The sequence below is a fragment of the Oncorhynchus clarkii genome, unplaced genomic scaffold (assembly GCF_045791955.1).
Source record: "Oncorhynchus clarkii lewisi isolate Uvic-CL-2024 unplaced genomic scaffold, UVic_Ocla_1.0 unplaced_contig_6826_pilon_pilon, whole genome shotgun sequence".
Taxonomy (NCBI): domain Eukaryota; kingdom Metazoa; phylum Chordata; class Actinopteri; order Salmoniformes; family Salmonidae; genus Oncorhynchus; species Oncorhynchus clarkii.
This window is the reverse complement of record NW_027261053.1, coordinates 56,945-78,380: the sequence shown is the minus strand read 5'-3', so window position 1 is coordinate 78,380 and position 21,436 is coordinate 56,945. Positions and strand designations below refer to the sequence as shown.

At 42.1% G+C, this 21,436-nt stretch overlaps 1 protein-coding gene across 1 annotated transcript in view; it reads left to right on the top strand.

The window, feature by feature from the left end:
- Positions 1-21,436, top strand: part of LOC139403957 (calcium channel, voltage-dependent, beta 2b) — a 92,489-nt gene that overhangs the window by 61,041 nt on the left and 10,012 nt on the right. The window contains exons 11-13 of the mRNA XM_071147168.1: positions 3,138-3,233; positions 9,019-9,189; positions 12,989-13,008. Of these exons, the coding sequence (XP_071003269.1) occupies positions 3,138-3,233; positions 9,019-9,189; positions 12,989-12,994 (273 nt within the window). The 3' untranslated portion in view covers positions 12,995-13,008. The remainder of the gene's footprint in view (positions 1-3,137; positions 3,234-9,018; positions 9,190-12,988; positions 13,009-21,436) is intronic.

The window sequence follows — 21,436 nt, the reverse complement described above, 5'->3', positions numbered from 1 at the left end:
AGGTTCCTGACAGCTGGGTTAGTAAAGGTTCTATTCAGCTGGGTTAGTAAAGGTTCCTGACAGCTGGGTTAGTAAAGGTTATATTCAGCTGGGTTAGTAAAGGTTCCTGACAGCTGGGTTAGTAAAGGTTCTATTCAGCTGGGTTAGTAAAGGTTCTATTCAGCTGGGTTTGTAAAGGTTCCTGACAGCTGGGTTAGTAAAGGTTCTATTCAGCTGGGTTAGTAAAGGTTCCTGACAGCTGGGTTAGTAAAGGTTCTATTCAGCTGGGATAGTAAAGGTTCCTGACAGCTGCGTTAGTAAAGGTTCTATTCAGCTGGGTTAGCAAAGGTTCCTGACAGCTGGGTTAGTAAAGGTTCTATTCAGCTGGGTTAGTAAAGGTTCCTGACAGCTGGGTTAGTAAAGGTTCCTGACAGCTGGGTTAGTAAAGGTTCCTGACAGCTGGGTTAGTAAAGGTTCCTGACAGCTGGGTTAGTAAAGGTTCTATTCAGCTGGGTTAGTAAAGGTTCCTGACAGCTGGGTTAGTAAAGGTTATATTCAGCTGGGTTAGTAAAGGTTCCTGACAGCTGGGTTAGTAAAGGTTCTATTCAGCTGGGTTAGTAAAGGTTCTATTCAGCTGGGTTTGTAAAGGTTCCTGACAGCTGGGTTAGTAAAGGTTCTATTCAGCTGGGTTAGTAAAGGTTCCTGACAGCTGGGTTAGTAAAGGTTCTATTCAGCTGGGATAGTAAAGGTTCCTGACAGCTGCGTTAGTAAAGGTTCTATTCAGCTGGGTTAGCAAAGGTTCCTGACAGCTGGGTTAGTAAAGGTTCTATTCAGCTGGGTTAGTAAAGGTTCCTGACAGCTGGGTTAGTAAAGGTTCCTGACAGCTGGGTTAGTAAAGGTTCCTGACAGCTGGGTTAGTAAAGGTTCCTGACAGCTGTGTTAGTAAAGGTTCTATTCAGCTGAGTTTGTAAAGGTTCCTGACAGCTGGGTTAGTAAATGTTCCTGACAGCTGGGTTAGTAAAGGTTCCTGACAGCTGGGTTAGTAGAGGTTCCTAACAGCTGGGTTAGTAAAGGTTCTATTCAGCTGGTTTTGTAAAGGTTCCTGACAGCTGGGTTAGTAAAGGTTCCTGACAGCTGGGTTTGTAAAGGTTCCTGACAGCTGGGTTAGTAAAGTTTCCTGACAGCTGGGTTAGTAAAGGTGCCTGACAGCTGGGTTAGTAAAGGTTCCTGACAGCTGGGTTAGTAAAGGTTCCTGACAGCTGGGTTAGTAAAGGTTATATTCAGCTGGGTTAGTAAAGGTTCTATTCAGCTGGGTTAGTAAAGGTTCTATTCAGCTGGGTTAGTAAAGGTTCTATTCAGCTGGGTTAGTAAAGGTTCTATTCAGCTGAGTTAGTAAAGGTTATTGACAGCTGGGTTAGTAAAGATTCTATTCAGCTGGTTTTGTAAAGGTTCCTGACAGCTGGGTTAGTAAAGGTTCTATTCAGCTGGGTAAGTAAAGTTTCTTGACAGCTGGGTTAGTAAAGGTTCTATTCAGCTGGGTTTGTAAAGGTTCCTGACAGCTGGGTTAGTAAAGGTTCTATTCAGCTGGGTTTGTAAAGGTTCCTGACAGCTGGGTTAGTAAAGGTTCCTGACAGCTGGGTTAGTACAGGTTCTATTCAGCTGGGTTAGTAAAGGTTCCTGACAGCTGGGTTAGTAAAGGTTCTATTCAGCTGGGTTAGTAAAGGTTCCTGACAGCTGGGTTAGTAAAGGTTCTATTCAGCTGGGTTAGTAAAGGTTCCTGACAGCTGGGTTAGTAAAGGTTCCTGACAGCTGGGTTAGTAAAGGTTCCTGACAGCTGGGTTAGTAAAGGTTCTATTCAGCTGGGTTAGTAAAGGTTCCTGACAGCTGGGTTAGTAAAGGTTCTATTCAGCTGGGTTAGTAAAGGTTCCTGACAGCTGGGTTAGTAAAGGTTCTATTCAGCTAGGTTAGTAAAGGTTCTATTCAGCTGGGTTTGTAAAGGTTCCTGACAGCTGAGTTAGTAAAGGTTCCTGACAGCTGGGTTAGTAAAGGTTCTATTCAGCTGGGTTAGTAAAGGTTCCTGACAGCTGGGTTAGTAAAGGTTCTATTCAGCTGGGATAGTAAAGGTTCCTGACAGCTGCGTTAGTAAAGGTTCTATTCAGCTGGGTTAGCAAAGGTTCCTGACAGCTGGGTTAGTAAAGGTTCTATTCAGCTGGGTTGGTAAAGGTTCCTGACAGCTGGGTTAGTAGAGGTTCCTGACAGCTGGGTTAGTAAAGGTTCTATTCAGCTGGTTTTGTAAAGGTTCCTGACAGCTGGGTTAGTAAAGGTTCCTGACAGCTGGGTTTGTAAAGGTTCCTGACAGCTGGGTTAGTAAAGTTTCCTGACAGCTGGGTTAGTAAAGGTGCCTGACACCTGGGTTAGTAAAGGTTCCTGACAGCTGGGTTAGTAAAGGTTCCTGACAGCTGGGTTAGTAAAGGTTCTATTCAGCTGGGTTAGTAAAGGTTCTATTCAGCTGGGTTAGTAAAGGTTCTATTCGGCTGGGTTAGTAAAGGTTCTATTCAGCTGGGTTAGTAAAGGTTCTTGACAGCTGGGTTAGTAAAGGTTCTATACAGCTGGATTAGTAAAGGTTCTATACGTCTGGGTTAGTAAAGGTTCTGTACGGCTGGGTTAGTAAAGGTTCTGTACGGCTCGGTTAGTAAATGTTCTATACTGCTGGATTAGTAAAGGTTCTATACGGCTGGGTTAGTAAAGGTTCTATACGGCTGGGTTAGTAAAGGTTCTATACAGCTGGGTTAGTAAAGGTTCTATACAGCTGGATTAGTAAAGGTTCTGTACGGCTGGGTTAGTAAAGGTTCTGTACGGCTGGGTTAGTAAAGGTTCTATACGACTGGGTTAGTAAAGGTTCTGTACGGCTGGGTTAGTAAAGGTTCTATACGACTGGGTTAGTAAAGGTTCTGTACGGCTGGGTTAGTAAAGGTTCTATACGACTGGGTTAGTAAAGGTTCTGTACGGCTGGGTTAGTAAAGGTTCTGTACGGCTGGGTTAGTAAAAGTTCTATACCGCTGGGTTAATTGAGTTTATAAACATTAAAGTTAGGTTGTATATGTTCTTTTCACGTCTCATCTGCTCTTCCTCTGTACCTCTTGTCTTCTGTCGTCCAGGTGTTATCAAGGCTGATCAAGACCAGGGGTAAGTCTCAGACCAAGCATCTCAACGTCCAGATGGTGGCTGCAGACAAGCTGGCCCAGTGCCCAACGGTGAGAGTAACCTAATCATAACAACCATAACCCTACCATAATAACCCTAACCCAAACCTTACCCTCCCCTAACTGGTCCAGTGCCCAACTGTAAGAGTAACCTAGTCCTAACAACCATAACCCTACCATAATAACCCTAACCCTAGCCCAGTGCCCAACGGTGAGAGTAACCTAATCATAACAACCATAACCGTACCATAATAACCCTAACCCTAACCCTAACCCTAACCCTAACTGGCCCAGTGCCCAATGGTGAGAGTAACCTAATCACAACAACCATAACTCTACCATAATAACCCTAACTGGCCCAGTGCCCAATGGTGAGAGTAACCTAATCATAACAACCATAACCCAAAGCTTACCCTCCCCTAACTGTCCCAGTGTCCCATGTTGAGAGTAACCTTAACCTTAACCCTAACCATAATAACCATAACCCTAACCTAACCGTAATAACAATAACCCTATCCCATACCTAACCCAACCCGACTGGCCCAATGCCCCACAGTGAGAGTCACCTTAACCCTAACCCTAACCACAGTGTCCTTTTTGTGAATTTTCTATATGACCATGACAGTCTGATAACCACCCTGAGTGTATGTTGATTTTACCTGGATAACAGATGATATCTGCTATTTTGCTTTTTGATCCTGTATGTATCATGGCAAACTTAGCTAAGAACTCTTGGCCAACTCTCAGCTAAGAACTCTGGCCAACTCTCAGCTAAGAACTCTGGCCAACTCTCAGCTAAGAACTTTTTTAACTTCTCATTCCATTTTTTTATGTGCACCAGTCGTCAAAATGTAATCAAATCAAATGTATAATATTATAAATCCCTTTTTACATCAGCAGATGTTACAAAGTGCTTACACAGAAACCCAGCCTAAAACCCCAAACAGCAAGCAATGCAGTCTGGTTTTTAACACACTTTTTCAAAGGTTGATTGAAATAGACCTGGTACAGGCTTCTTGCAAGTGGTTTGAGAATGATCTGTCAGATAGGATACATTGTGTGATTTCGAAAGGTGTCAAGTGTAATGTCCTGGATATTACACAATGTGTACCAAAAGGGTCAGTATTGGGACCAATTCCTTTTTACTCTTTATGTATACTGAACAAATATATAAATGCAACATGCAACCATTTCTAAGATTTTACTGAGTTACAGTTCATATAAGGACATCTGTAAATTGCAATACATTCATTAGGCCCTAATCTATGGATTTCACATGACTGGGAATGCAAATAGGCATTTGTTGGTCACAGATACTGTACCTCAAAAAAAAGGTAGGTTTGTGGATCAGAAAACCAGTCCGTTTCTGGTGTGACCACTATTTGCCTCATGCAGCACAACACATCTTGTTTTCATAGAGTTTATCAGGCTGTATGCAGGCCATGGAAGAACTGGGACATTTTCAGCTTCTAGGAATTGTGTCCAGATCTGTGGAATCCTACAAAAGCTACTGGGGAATCCTACACAAGCTACTGGGGAATCCTACACAATCTACTGGGGAATCCTACACAAGCTACTGGGGAATCCTACACAACCTACTTTGGAATCCTACACAAGCTACTGTGGAATCCTACACAAGCTACTGTGGAATCCTACACAAGCTACTGGGGAATCTTACACAACCTACTTTGGAATCATACACATCTACTGGGGAATCCTACACAAGCTACTGGGGAATCCTACACAACCTACTTTGGAATCCTACACAAGCTACTGTGGAATCCTACACAAGCTACTGTGGAATCCTACACAAGCTACTGGGGAATCCTACACAAGCTACTGGGGAATCCTACACAAGCTACTGGGGAATCCATGCCCACCTACTTTTTCTTTCTCTTCCAAACCAATAGCCGTGCACCTCTCTGGCCTGGTAGAAGTGTCACCGCCATGTCGGCTTTCCACAGCCGACTGGCCGGTACTCTGCAGGGATCCTTGCCAGAAGGGGTCTCCCCCTTCCCTGGAGAAGGGAGTTGGTGGGATGCTGGTGCAATCCTGGTCCTGTGTGGCTCAGTTGGTAGAGCATGGAGCTTGCAATATCAGAGTTGTGGGTTTGATTCCCACAGGGGACCAGTATGATAAAAAAAAGTATGAAAATGTATTCACTTGCTATTGTAAGTTTCTCTGGATAAGAGTGTCTGCTAAGTAAAACAAATACAAATAAAATGTAAATGCTCCTGGATGACTTGGTGGAAGTTCCTGTTCTTGATCCTATAAACCAGCCATGGAGCTATGTCACTTGCCATGGAAATCAAAAACAGTGTCCTCTGGCAAAAGGGGCCTCCATGGCGATGTTAAGCCTGGACTGGAGAGAGACTGGAAACAGAGACTGCTGATTTTGCAGGTTTTCCTACTTACAAAGCATGTAGAGGTCTGTAATTTTATCATAGGTACACTTCAACTGTGAGAGACGGAATCTAAAACAAAAATCCAGAAAATCACATTGTATGATGTTTAAGTAATTAATATGCATTTTATTGCATGACATAAGTATTTGATCACCTACCAACCAGTAAGAACTCCGGCCCTCACAGACCTGTTAGTTTTTCTTTAAGAATCCCTCCTGTTCTCCACTCATTACCTGTATTAACTGCACCTGTTTGAACTCGTTACCTGTGTAAAATACACCTGTCCACACACTCAATCAAACAGACTCCAACCTCTCCACAATGGCCAAGACAAGAGGGTTGTGTAAGACCATCAGGGATAGAATTGTAGACCTGCACAAGGCTGGGATGGGCTACAGGACAATAGGCAAGCAGCTTGGTGAGAAGGCAACAACTGTTGGCGCAATTATTAGAAAATGGAAGAAGTTCAAGATGACGGTCAATCATCCTCGGTCTGGGGCTCCATGCAAGATCTCACCTCGTGGGGCATCAATGATCATGAGGAAGGTGAGGGATCAGCCCAGAACTACACGGCGGGACCTGGTCAATGACTTGAAGAGAGCTGGGACCACAGTCTCAAAGAAAACCATGAGTAACACACTACGCCGTCATGGATTAAAATCCTGCAGCGCACACAAGGTGCCACTGCTCAAGCCAGCGCATGTCCAGGCCCATCTGAAGTTTGCCAATGACCATCTGGATGATCCAGAGGGGGAATGGGAGAAAGTCATGTGGTCTGATGAGACAAAAATAGAGCTTTTTGGTCTAAACTCCACTCGCCGTGTTTGGAGGAAGAAGAAGGATGAGGGCAACCCCAAGAACACCATCCCAACCGTGAAGCATGGAGGTGGAAACATCATTCTTTGGGGATGCTTTTCTGCAAAGGGGACAAGACGACTGCACCGTATTCGGGGAGGCTGGATGGGGCCATGTATCGTGAGATCTTGGCCAGCAACCTCCTTCCCTCAGTAAGAGCATTGAAGATGGGTCGTGGCTGGGTCTTCCAGCATGACAACGACCTGTAACACACAGCCAGGGCAACTAAGGAGTGACTCCGTAAGAAGCATCTCAAGGTCCTGGAGTGGCCTAGCAGGTCTCCAGACCTGAACCCAATAGAAACTCTTTGGAGGGAGCTGAAAGTCCGTATTGCCCAGCGACAGCCCCGAAACCTGAAGGACCTGGAGAAGGTCTGTATGGAGGAGTGGGCCAAAATCCCTGCTGCAGTGTGTAAAAACCTGGTCAAGAACTACAGGAAATGTATGATCTCTGTAATTGCAAAACAAAGGTTTCTGTACCAAATATTAAGTTCTGCTTTTCTGAGGTATCAAATACTTATGTCATGCAATAAAATGCAAATTAATTACTTAAAAATCATACAATGTGATTTTCTGGATTTTTGTTTTAGATTCCATCTCTCATAGTTGAAGTGTACCTATGATAAAAATTGCAGACCTCTACATGCTTTGTAAGTAGGAAAATCGGCAAAATCGGCAGTGTATCAAATACTTGTTCTCCCCACTGTTATTTTCCTGATACCAACTCCCAGAGCCCTCACCTCTAGGCTATCTCATCGTTGTTGGTATTCAAGCTTAATACTGTTGTGTCATCTGCGAACTTGATGATTGAGTTGGATGGGTGCTTGGCCATGCAGTCATGGGTGAATAGGGAGTGCTGGAAGGGGTTGAGCACGCACCCTTGGCACATGCTCTGAGGATGCGGCTAGGGATGTTGTCTGGGCCGGCATCTTTGCAAGGGTTAACACACTTGAAAGTCTTGCTCATGTCGGCCACGGAGAGGTATTATCTAGGTGAGTTTCTGAGGTCGTCAGAATATGAATGTCATCTGTTACTAGCATGTTATTGATTTGATTAACCTTGTTTCTTAGGCTACATAAGTTCATGTGGGCTATTGTTAGCACTTTTCTAGGATGCTTGCTTGTATTTAATTTCTTAGCAGAAGAAGACATGCTCATGTTTATTGTGTTCGAGCTGACATCCTACCAGGGCACACCGCCTCAGTGTTATGAGTATAACTGGTTCACAGGCCCATGATTACTGCATACAGTAGCTGCAGGATAAACAGAGGCATTCAGGGCAGTTAGAGGGACATACATTAAGTTACTTACATTGTGTCTGCCAACACCCCTGTGATAATGTACATTATCTGCAGCATTATGACAACTCGGCGACACAATTGTAGGGATTAACTGAGTCCAGGAGCCAAGATGATTTGGATGGACTCCATCATTCCTGTCAAGCATCTTCTGTTTCCAGAAGGTGTCAAAGTTATCTATAAAAGTGATTGCAACAGAGTTACAGTTACAGGTGTGTAATGCCAGTAGCCTTTGAAACCTGCCGCCCAACAACGGTAACCTGAAAGAGTTGGCTGCTTTTTGGAATCTTTCAGTTCTAGAATCAGTTATACTGTATCAGTCTGTATCACCATGTATCAGTCTGTATCCCCCTACATCAATCTGTACCAGTTCATATCAGCCTGTATCAATCTGTATCAGTGTGTATCATCCTGTATAAGTCTGTATCACCCTCTATCAGTCTGTATCACCCTGTATCGGTCTATCAGTCTGTATAAGTTTGTATCAGTCTGCATCACCCTTTATCCCCTGTATCAGTCTCTATCACCATGTATCAGTCTGCATAAGTCTATGTCAGTCGATCAGTCTCTATCAGTCTGTATAAGTATGTATTAGTCTGCATCACCCTGTATCAGTTTGTATCACCCTGTATCCATCTGTATCAGTCTTTATCACCCTGTATCCACCTGTATCCGTCTGTATCAGTCTGTATCACCCTGTATAATACTAGCAGTCAGTATCAGTCTGTATCACCATGTATCATACTAGCAGTTAGTATCAGTCTGTATCACCTTGTACCAGTCTGTATCCATCTGTATCAGTATCAGTCTGTATCACCCTGTACCAGTCTGTATCACCCTGTATCATACTAGCAGTCTGTATCAGTCTGTATCAGTCTGTATCACCCTGTACCCGTCTGTATCACCCTGTATCATAATAGCAGTCTGTATCAGTCTGTATCGTCTGTATCATACTAGCAGTCAGTATCAGTCTGTATCACCCTGTATAATTCTCAATCACCCTGTATCAGTCTGTACCACCCTTCTCCCCCGATCTGTCTGTATCCCCCTGTATCGGTCTGTATAACCCTGGTCGATGCCTCTCCATGCTGAATCTGACCTTGTTATCTGAGATTACGTTCTTTCTTTCCATCCTGTCTAAATCATGCTCCTAATCAGAGATGTGCTTGATTTGATTATCAGATAGTGTTATTTGAAGTAACTGGTATCCAAGGGGACTGGTAAAGCAGCAGTGACATGGATTCAGTCTGAATGACACTAACAACCTGTCTGCCCTGCAGGAGATGTATGACGTAATCTTGGATGAGAACCAGCTGAGTGATGCCTGTGAGCACATAGCAGACTACCTAGAGGCCTACTGGAGGGCCACCCACCCCCCAGAAACAGAACCTGTTAACCCCTTAGTGGAGAAGCTGGCAGAGAACACTCTGGCTATCAGTCCTGCTCCAAAGGTAACAAGAAATCTAACCATAACTACAACCTCAACCCAAAATCTAACCACAACCCAACTTCACAGTTAGAACATCACCATAGTTATAATGTCACCATAGTAAGAAGAACATAGTTTTATGTCATCATAGTTATTATGTTACCATAGTTATAATGTCACCGTAGTTATAATGTCAACATAGTTATAATGTCACCATAGTAAGAAGAACATAGTTATAATGTCACCACAGTTACAATGTCACCATAGTCATATTTATAATGTCACAATAGTTATAATGTCACCATAGTAAGAAGAACATAGATATAATTTCACCATGGTTATAATGTCACCATAGTTATAATGTCACCATAGTAAGAAGAACATAGATATAATTTCACCATAGTAAGAAGAACATAGTTATAATGTCACCATATTTATAATGTCACCATAGTTATAATGTCACCATAGTAAGAAGAGCATAGTTATGTCACCATAGTTATAATGTCAACATAGTAAGAAGAACATAGTTATAATGTCACCATAGTTATAATGTCACCCTAGTTATAATGTCACCATAGTTATAATGTCAACATAGTTATAATGTCACCATAGTAAGAAGAACATAGTGATAATGTCACCATAGTCATAATGTCACCATAGTTATAATGTCACCATAGTTATAATGTCACCATAGTAAGAAGAACATAGTTATAATGTCATCATAGTTATAATTTCAACATAGTTATGTCACCATAGTTATAATGTCAACATAGTTATAACGTCACAATAGTAAGAAGAACATAGTTATAATGTCACCATAGTTATTATGTCACCATAGTTATAATCTCACTATAGTTATAATGTCACTATAGTTATAATGTTACCATAGTAAGAAGAACATAGTTTTATGTCAACATAGTTATAATGTCACCATAGTTATAATGTCACCATCGTTGTAATGTCACCATAGTTATAGTGTCACCATAGTAAAAATGTCAACATAGTTATAATGTCATCTTAGTTCTAATGTCAACATAGTTATGTCACTATAGTTATCATGTCACCATATTTATTATGTCATCATAGTTATTACTGTATGTCACCATAGTTATAATGTCACCGTAGTTATAATGTCATCATAGTTATAATGTCACCATAGTTATAATGTCACCATAGTTATGTCACCATAGTTATAATTTCATCATAGTTATAATGGCACCGTAGTTATAATGTCACAATAGTTATGTCACCATTGTTACAATGTCACCATAGTTATAACGTCAAAATAGTTATGATGTCACCATAGTAAAAATGTCTACGTAGTTATACTGTTACCATAGTTATAATGTGACCAAAGTTATGATGTCACCATAGTTATAATGTCAACATAGTTATTATGTCACCATAGTTATAATCTCACTATAGTTATAATGTCACCATAGTTATTATGTCACCATAGTTATTATGTCACCATAGTAAGAGGAACATAGTTATAATGTCACTATAGTTATAATGTTACCATCGTCATAATGTCACCATCGTTATAATGTCACCATAGTAAAAATGTCAACATAGTTATAATGTCACCATAGTTATAATTTCAACATAGTTATAATGTCACCATAGTTATAATGTCAACATATTTATAACGTTGCCATAGTTATAATCTCACTATAGTTATAATGTCACTATAGTTATAATGTCACCATAGTTATTATGTCACCATAGTTATAATGTCACTATAGTTATAATGTCACCATAGTTAAAATGTCACTATAGTTATAATGTTACCATAGTAAGAAGAACATAGTTTTATGTCCACATAGTTATAATGTCACCATAGTAAAAAATGTCAACACAGTTATAATGTCATCATAGTTCTAATGTCAACATAGTTATGTCACCATAGTTATGATGTCACCATAGTTATAATGTCACCATAGTTATGTCACCATAGTTGTAATGTCATCATAGTTATAATGTCACCATAGTTATAATGTCACCATAGTTATAATGTCACCGTAGTTATAATGTCACAATAGTTATGTCACCATAGTTACAATGTCACCATAGTTGTAATATCAAAATAGTTATAATGTCACCATAGTAAAAATGTCTACATAGTTATACTGTCATCATAGCTATGTCAACATAGTTATGTCACCATAGTTATAATGTCAACATAGTTCTAATTTTACCATAGTTATAATGTGACCTAAGTTATTATGTCACCACAGTTACAATGTCATCATAGTTATAATGTCACCATAATTATGATTTCACCATAGTTATAATGTCAACATAGTTATTATGTCACCATAGTTACAATGTCACCATAGTTATGATGTCACCATAGTTATGATGTCACCATAGTTATAATGTCAACATAGTTATAATGTCACCATAGTAAAAATGTAAACATAGTTATGTCATCATAGTTATAATGTCAACATACTTATAATATCACCATAGTTATAATGTCACCAGATTTATTACGTCATCATAGTTATAATGTCACTATAGTTATTATGTCACCATAGTAAGAAGAACATAGTTATAATGTCATCATAGTTATAATGTCAACTTAGTTATTATGTCACCATAGTTATTATGTCACCATAGTAAGAAGAACATAGTTATAATGTCATCATAGTTATAAGGTCAACTTAGTTATTATGTCACCATAGTTATTATGTCACCATAGTAAGACGAACATAGTTATAATGTCACTATAGTTATAATGTCACCATAGTTATAATGTTACCATAAGTATGATGTCACCATTGTAAGAAGAACATAGTTTTATGTCACTATAGTTATAATGTTACCATAGTTATAATGTCACCATAGTTATAACATCACCATAGTAAGAGGAACATAGTTATAATGTCACCATAGTTATAATGTCACTATAGTTATAATGTTACCGTAGTTATAATGTCAACATAGTTATAATATCCACATAGTTATAATGTTACCATAGTTATAATGTTACCATCGTTATAATGTCACCATAGTTATAATGTCACTATAGTAATAAGAACATAGTTATTATGTCACCATAGTTATAATGTCACCATAGTTATAATGTTACCATAGTAAGAAGAACATAGTTATTATGTCACCATAGTTATAATGTCATCATAGTTATAATGTCACCATAGTAAGAAGAACATAGTTATAATGTCACCATATTTATTATGTCCCCATAGTTATAATGTCACCGTAGTTATAATGTCCCCATAGTTATAATGTCATCATAGTTATAATGTCACCATAGTAAGAAGAACATAGTTATAATGTCACCATATTTATTATGTCCCCATAGTTATAACGTCACCATAGTAAGAAGAACATAGTCATAATGTCACCATAGGTATATTGTCACCATAGTTATTATGTCACCATAGTAATAATGTCACCATAATAATAATGTCACCATAGTTATAATGTCAACATAGTTATAATGTCACTCTAGTTAGTACGTCACTGTAGTTAGAACCTCACTGTAGTTAGATCCTCACTGCAGTTAGATCCTCACTGTAGTTAGAACCTCACTGTAGTTAGAACCTCACTGTAGTTAGAACCTCACTGTAGTTAGAATGTCAACAGTGTTGGAACAGAATAGGAATGTCACCATAGTTAGAACGTCACATTGTTGGATCATAATAAGAACGTTACCATAGTTATATCACCATAGTTAGAATGTTATAGTAGTTAGAATATCACCTTAGCTGTACTAAAACTCCTGTTTTCACTTTCATCATGTGTCATTTGTCATTTCTTCTCCCTCTTTACTAATATCCTGTGGGAAATACCAGAAGTGAGATATCTTTTTCTGGTGAGTCACCACGTAGACACCATCTACCATCTACACCATAGACACATATAAACACCCCACCCCACACCATTTACACATCATACACTGTATATACACCATATATACAGTGCATTTAGAATGTATTCAGACCCCTTAACTTTTTCCAAATTTTTTACGTTACAGCCCTATTCTGAAATGTATTAAATCATTTTTTTCCCTCATCAATCTACACACAATACCCCATAATGACAAAGCAAAAACAAATGTATTCAAAATAAAGTTACATTTACATAAGTTTTCAGACCCTTTACTCAGCACCTTTGGCAGCGATTACAGCCTTGAGTCTTCTTGGGTATGATGCTGCAAGCTTGGCACACCTGTATTTGGGGAGTTTCTCCCATTCTTCTCTGCGGATCTTCTCAAGCTCTGTCAGGTTGGATGAGGAGCATTGCGGCACAGCTTTTTTTTGGTGTCTCCAGAGATTTTAGATCAGGTTCGAGTCCGGTCTCTGGCTGGGCCAGAGCTCCTGCGTTGTCTTGGCTGTGTGCTTAGGGTTGTTTTCCTGTTGGAAGGTGAACCTTCACCCTAGTCTGAGGTCCTGAGCACTTTGGAGCAGGCTTTCATCATACATCTGTACATCTGTACTTTGCTCCCTTCATCTTTCCTTCCATCCTGACTAGTCTCCCAGTCGATGCCGCTGAAAAACATCCACACAGCGTGATGCTGGCACTACCCTGCTAGACCATAGGGGTGGTGCTTGGTTTCAATAGGCCAGAGAATCTTGTTTCTTAGGGTCCGAGAGTCCTTTAGGTGCCTTTTGGCAAACTCCAAGTGGGTGGTCATGTGCCTTTTACTGAGGAGGTGCTTCCATCTGGCCACTCTACCATAAAGGCCTGATTGGTGGAGTGCTGCAGAGATGGTTGTCCTTCTGGAAGGTTCTCCCATCTCCACAAAGGAACTCTGGAGCTCTGTCAAAGTAACCACCGGGTTCTTGGTCACCTCCCTGACCAAGTCCCTTCTCCCCAGATTGCTCAGTTTGGCCGGGCAGTCAGGTCTTGGAAGAGTCTTGGTGGTTCCAAACTTCTTCCATTTAGGGAATGGATGCAACTGAGTTCTTGGGGATCTTCAATGCTGCAGAACATTTTTTGGTACCCTTCCCCGGGTCTGTACCTTGACACAATCCTGCCTCAGAGCTCTATAGATGATTGCTTCGACCTCATGGCTTGGTTTTTGCTCTGACATGCACTGTCAACTGTGGGACCTTATATAGACAGGTGTGTCTTCCCAAATAATTATCCAATCAATTGAATGTATCACAGATGGACTCCAATCAAGTTGTAGAAACATCAAGTATGATCAAAGGAAACAGGATGCACCCGAGCTCAATTTTGAGTCTCATAGCAAAGGGTCTGAATACTTATGTAAATAAGGTATGTTTTTTATTGGTGATAATTTTGTTCAAATGTTTAAAAACCTATTTTCACTTTGTCATGATGGGGTATTGTGTGGAGATTGAGAGGGGGGGGGGTGTAATTCATTTTAGAATAAGGCTGTAAGGTAACACAATGTGGAAAAAGGGAAGGGGTCTGAATACACACACCATCTATACACTTTTTCTTTTACAGGTAGTCAATGTTGAGACCAAAGTATCTTTTCCAGATGAGCCCTGTGTAGCACCACAACACAAACACATTGATATACACAATAAAATACACAAAAAGCAAAAAGCAATCATAAAAATACATTCAATAATAAAGTCCCATAGCAACCATATGAAATGCCCTAGAGACACCAATACCTCTAATTTTAAAGTTAATTGTAAATGATTCCACACTTAAGGGTGCAAGGAAACCAAACGCTGATCTACCTAAATCTACACATCAAAGGAGTTTACAGAGTTAACCAACCCTGTGAATGGGTTTGATAACTTGTCAGTTTAAATCTTACGAGTGATGTTAGGTAAGGCGGAAGTTTGTGGAGCAGGATTTTGTAGACATAAAGAGTGTGATGATGTGATCTACTTCAAAGAGGTCCAGTCAGCCTTTTGGTAAAGAATAGAGTGATGAGTAATACAACTGTCTGCTGTGATAAAACGAAGGGAGCTATGAAACAGCATCCAAGAGTTTTACAGTAGAAGCAGCTGCACTGATAAATAGTATCACCATAATCAACAACAGGTTGTCACGTTCTGACCGTCGTTCGTGTGTGTTTTCCTTGTTTTAGTGTTGGTCAGGACGTGAGCTGGGTGGGCATTCTATGTTGATTGTCTAGTTTGTCTATTTCTATGTCTGGCCTGATATGGTTCTCAATCAGAGGCAGGTGTTAGTCATTGTCTCTGATTGGGAACCATATTTAGGTAGCCTGGATTTCACTGTGTGTTTGTGGGTGATTGTTCCTGTCTCTGTGTTTTCACCAGATAGGGCTGTTTCGGTTTTCGTTACATTCATTACGTTCTTTGTTTTGTAGTGTTTGTATCGATTCGTGTTTTACGTTTGTTTATTAAACATGGATCGCAATCTACACGCCGCATTTTGGTCCGACTCTCTTTCCCATACAGAAAACCGTGACAGAATCACTCACCACAACAGGACCAAGCGGCGTGGTAACAGGCAACAACAGCAGCAGGAGCAGCGTGACAAGAATTTCCGGACTTGGGAGGAAATTCTCAACGGGAGAGGACCCTGGGCTAAACCAGGGGAGTGTAGCCGCCCCAAGGAGCAACAAAGAGAGGAATGGACATGGGAGGATGAATTGTTCAGACAAGGACCCTGGGATCAGCCTGGAGAATATCGCTGCCCCATAGAAGAACTGGAGGCGGCGAGAGCTGAGAGGCGCTGGTATGAGGAGGCAGCACGGCGACGCGGATGGAAGCCCGAGAGTCAGCCCCAAAAATTTCTTGGGGGGGGGGGCTAACAGGGAGTATGGCTACGCCAGGTAGGAGACCTGGGCAAACTCCCTGTGCTTACCGGGGGGCTAGAGAGACCGGGCAGGCACCATGTTAGCCCGGTGCGGTACATTCCAGCTCCGCGTATCGGCCGGGCTAGAGTGAGCGTCGAGCCAAGTGCCATGAAGCCGGCTCTACGCATCTGGTCCCCAGTGCGTCTACTTGGGCCGGCTTACATGGCACCAGCCTTGCGCACGGTGTCTCCAGTTCGCCTGCATAGCCCAGTGCGGGCTATTCCACCTCGCCGCACTGGCAGGGCGACCGGGACCATTCAATCGGGTAAGGTTGGGCAGGCTCGGTGCTCAAGAGCTCCAGTGCGCCTACACGGTCCGGTCTACCCAGTACCACCTCCACACCCCAGCTCTCCGGTAGCAGCTCCCCGCACCAGGATTCCTGTGCGTGTCCTTGGCCCAGTACCACCAGTGCCAGCACCACGCATCAGGCCTACAGTGCGCCTCGCCTGTCCAGCGCTGCCAGAGCCTTCCTCCTCTTCAGCGCTGCCGGAGTCTCCCGCCTGTTTAGCGCTGCCAGAGCCTTCCGCCTCTACAGCGCTGCCGGAGTCTCCCGCCTGTTCAGAACTGCCAGTCTGCAAGGAGCTGCCAGTCTGCATAGAGCTGCCAGTCTGCAGAGAGCTGCCAGTTTGCAAGGAGCTGCCAGTCTGCACAGAGCTGCCAGTCTGCAAGGAGCCGCCAGTGCTGCCAGTCTGCATGGAGCCGCCAGGGCCGCCAGTCAGCATGGAGCAGCCAGGGCCGCCAGTCAGCATGGAGCAGCCAGGGCCGCCAGTCAGCATGGAGCAGCCAGGGCCGCCAGTCAGCATGGAGCAGCCAGAGCAGCCAGTCAGCATGGAGCAGCCAGAGCAGCCAGTCAGCATGGAGCAGCCAGAGCAGCCAGTCAGCATGGAGCAGCCAGAGCTGCCAGTCAGCATGGAGCAGCCAGTCAGCATGGAGCAGCCAGAGCAGCCAGTCAGCATAGAGCAGCCAGAACTGCCAGTCAGCCAGACTCTTCCACATCTGCCAGTCAGCCAGACTCTTCCACATCTGCCAGTCAGCCAGACTCTTCCACATCTGCCAGTCAGCCAGACTCTTCCAGATCTGCCAGTCAACCAGACTCTTCCAGATCTGCCAGTCAACCAGACTCTTCCAGATCTGCCAGTCAACCAAACTCTTCCAGATCTGCCAGTCAACCAGACTCTTCCAGATCCGCTAGTCAGACAGGATCTGCCAGAACCGCCAGCCAGCCAGGATCTGCTGGATCCAACTACCTGCCTGGGCTTCCTCTCAGTGCTGAGCTTCCTCTCAGTGCTGAGCTTCCTCTCAGTGCTGAGCTTCCTCTCAGTGCTGAGCTACCCCTCAGTCCCGAGCTACCTCTGTCCCGAGCTGCCCCTCTGTCCCGAGCTGCCCCTCTGTCCCGAGCTGTCATTAAGGAGGGTAACCTATCTAGGGACGCTAAGGAGGTGGACTAAGACTATTATGGAGTGGGGTCCACGTCCAGCGCCAGAGCCGCCACCGCGGAGAGATGCCCACCCACACCCTCACCTATAGGTTTAGGTTGTGCGTCCGGAGTCCGCACCTTGGAGGGGGGGGGGGGGTACTGTCACGTTCTGACCATCGTTCGTGTGTGTTTTCCTTGTTTTAGTGTTGGTCAGGACGTGAGCTGGGTGGGCATTCTATGTTGATTGTCTCGTTTGTCTATTTCTATGTCTGGCCTGATATGGTTCTCAATCAGAGGCAGGTGTTAGTTATTGTCTCTGATTGGGAACCATATTTAGGTAGCCTGGGTTTCACTGTGTGTTTGTGGGTGATTGTTCCTGTCTCTGTGTTTTCACCAGATAGGGCTGTTTCGGTTACGTTCATTACGTTCTTTGTTTTGTAGTGTTTGTATCGATTCGTGTTTTACGTTTGTTTATTAAACATGGATCGCAATCTACACGCCGCATTTTGGTCCGACTCTCTTTCCCATACAGAAAACCGTGACACATGTAGAACGGTTGACTGCACAATCTGCTTCCTGCTGACTAGAGAGAGACCGGTTTCTTAATGATGTCGGAGGAGATGGCTGCCGTTTTACGGGCTCCTAACCAATTGTGCTCTATTGTGCTTTTTTTCAAGTTGTTTGTAACTTATTTTGAACATAATATTTTTGCCACTGTCTTATGACCAAAAATAGTTTCTGGATATCAGAACAGCGATGACTCACCTTGAACTGGATATAGATGTTTTATTTTTTTACGAGTTGGACATGAAGGATTTACCATACCAGACCAGGCCCAAATCCCCGTCATTTGCATGAAGAAGAGATGCTGATACAAGGAACGAAGGTTTGGGTGCCTTGTGAGAATTCGTTAGTGAGTGGGTAACCCGCTTTTACCATCCATCCTGTTGGCCAATGTGCAATCATTGGAGAATAAACTGGATGAGCTCCGTCCAAGACTATCCTACCAACGGGACAAAACCTCTTGAGACTGGGGGGCAGTATTTTCATTTTTGGAAAAAGAACGTTCCCAAAGTAAACGGGCTATTTCTCAGGACAAGATAATGGAACATGCATATAATGACAGCTTAGGATAGAAAACACTCTAACGTGTCCAAAACTGTAAAAATATTGTCTGTGAGTATAACAGAACTGATATTGCAGGCGAAAGCCTGAGAAAAATCCAATCAGGAAGTGAGTCTTATTTTGAAACCTCTGCGTTCCTATGCCTCCCTATTGAGCATTGAAAGGGATATCAACCAGATTCCTTTTTCTATGGCTTCCCTAATGTGTCTACAGTCACAGTTTCAGGCTTTTATTTTGAAAAATGAGCGTGAACGACAACATTGCGTCAGTGGTCAGATGGTGGCTCTCAGAGTGATTTGTGCGTAATAGACAAAGGCGGCCATTGTTTCTCTCGCTCCTACTAAGAAGCCAATTGTCCCGGTTGATATATTATCGAATAGATATTTGAAAAACACCTTGAGGATTGATTATAAAAAACGTTTGCCATGTTTCTGTCGATATTATGGATCTCATTTGGAATATTTTTCGGCGTTGTCGTGACGGCAATTTCCGAAGGATTTCAAAACGTGAAGAACAAACGGAGGTATTTCGGCTATAAAAAATAACATTTATGGAACAAAATGAACATTTGCTGTCTAACTGGGAGTCTCGTGAGTGAAAACATCCAAAGCTCATCAAAGGTAAATGATTTAATTTGATTGCTTTTCTGATTTTCGTGATCCAAGTTACCTGCTGCTAGCTGGACATAATGCTATGCTAGGCTACACAAATGCTTGTCTTGCTTTGGCTGTAAAGCACAATTTCAAATTCTGAGATGACAGGGTGATTAACAAAAGGCTAAGCTGTGTTTCACTATATTTCACTTGTGATTTCATGAATATGAATATTTTCTAGTAAGATTGTTTGTCCGTTGCGTTATGCTAATTAGTGTAGTTGATGACAATTCTCCCGGATTCGGGAGGGCTAGTTCTAAGATTTAACATACCTTAAGGGAACATTTTGGCATTTTGTGTATGGTTAGTGAGAAAGTCCATATTGCAAATGTACGGTCCCTTACAACTGTAATATCTTATGTTACACAAAGTTGTGGCTGAATGACAACATTAATAATATTTTTTAGTGCTCCAGCAAGACAGAACAGCTGCCCCGGTAAGACAAGTGGTGGTGGTCTTTGTCTATTTGTCAAAAACAGCTGGTGCGCAAAATCTAATATTAAGGGTAGAGTATCTCATGATAAGCTGTAGACCACAATATTTACCAAGAGAGTTTTCATCTACATTTTTCACAGCTGTCTATTTACCACCACAAACCAATGCTATATAAGGCCATAAGCAAACAAGAAAATGCTAATTCAGAGGTGGTGCTCCTAGTGGCCGGGGACTTTAATGCAGGGAAACTTAAATCTGATTTACCTAATTTCATGTCACATGTGCAACCAGAGGGAAAGAAATCTAGACCACCTATACTCCGCACTCAGAGACTTATACATAACTTACCCTCACCCTCCATTTGGCAAATCTGACCATAATTCTATCCTCCTGATTCCAATTTACAAGCAAAAACTAAAGCAGGAAGTACCAGTCACTCGCTCAATACGGAAGCGGTCAGATGACGCAGATGCTAAACTACAAGACTGTTTTGCTAGCATAGACTGGAATATGTTCCGGGATTCATCACCGCCTTCATCAATAAGTCCATCAACAACGTTGTCCCAACAGTGACAGTATGTACATACCCCAACCAGAAGCAATGGATAACAAGCAACATCCTCACTGAGCTAAAAGGGTACAGCTTCCACTTTCAAGGAGCAGGACTCTAAGCATGAAATCCCGCTATTGTCGCACCCTGATCTGTTTCACCTGTCTTTGTGCTTGTCTCCACCTCCCTCCATGTGTCGTCCATCTTACCCATTATCCCCTGTATATTATACCCGTGTTCTCCGTTTGTCTGTTGCCAGTTCATTTTGTTTCGTGAAACCTACCAGCGTTTGTTACCCTGCCCCTCTCTGTTTTTGCACCTGTTTTCTAGTACTTCTCGGTTTTGACCGTTCTGCCTGCCTTCACCCTGAGCCTAACTGCCATTCTATACCATGCCCCACCGCATTAGATTATTGACCCCTGCTTGCCCTGACCCTGAGATAGCAGAGAGAATGATTTACTGCAGCTTTTATTTCTTTCCTCACATTCCCAGTGGGTCAGAAGTTTACATACAGTCAGTTAGTATTTGGTAGCATTGCCTTTAAATTGTTTAACCTGGGTTAGCCTTCCACAAGCTTACCACAATAAGTTGGGTGAATTTTGGCCCATTCCTCCTGACAGAGCTGGTGTAACTGAGTCAGGTTTGTAGGCCTCCTTGCTTGCAGACGCTTTTTCAGTTCTGCCCACAAATGTTCTATGGCAGGGGTGTCAAAGTCAAATGGACGGAGGGCCAAATAAAAAAATCAGCTACAAGACGAGGGCCGGACTGTTCGAATGTTCATTGAAATTTTTTTAAATGACGCATATAGTCTAGTGAACCTAATTGAACCTACTGAAAACCTAACAAATATATTACAATATGATCAGATAAATAAAGCAATATTTTCTTATGGCTCTGTCAGTAATCTTTAATTTTCAACAGACACAAAAGACAAATTTCCTTTATATAAATATCCCCATAACATGAACATTAAATGAAAGAAACCGGTATTCAAGGCACCATCAGTAGACTATATTTTCTATTTTAGCAAAAGTGGGCTAAATTTACTTCAAAGAAAAAACAATAATAGCAATTTTCTATCATCCACTCAACTGAAATATTTTTAAAATATAATTGGATTGAAATACAAAAAAATAAAGTGCAAAAATCTATTAATCAAAAACAACACTTTGTTTAAGGAGAAGTAACATGCAGTGAAAACAAATATTAAATTTTAACTTTTAAACTTGAACTGAGTAAAAACTCTAAATATGTGATTGCACAGTAATGTTCACTTGTTTGAGGTTGAGGGTGATACTTGGTGGTGTCCCA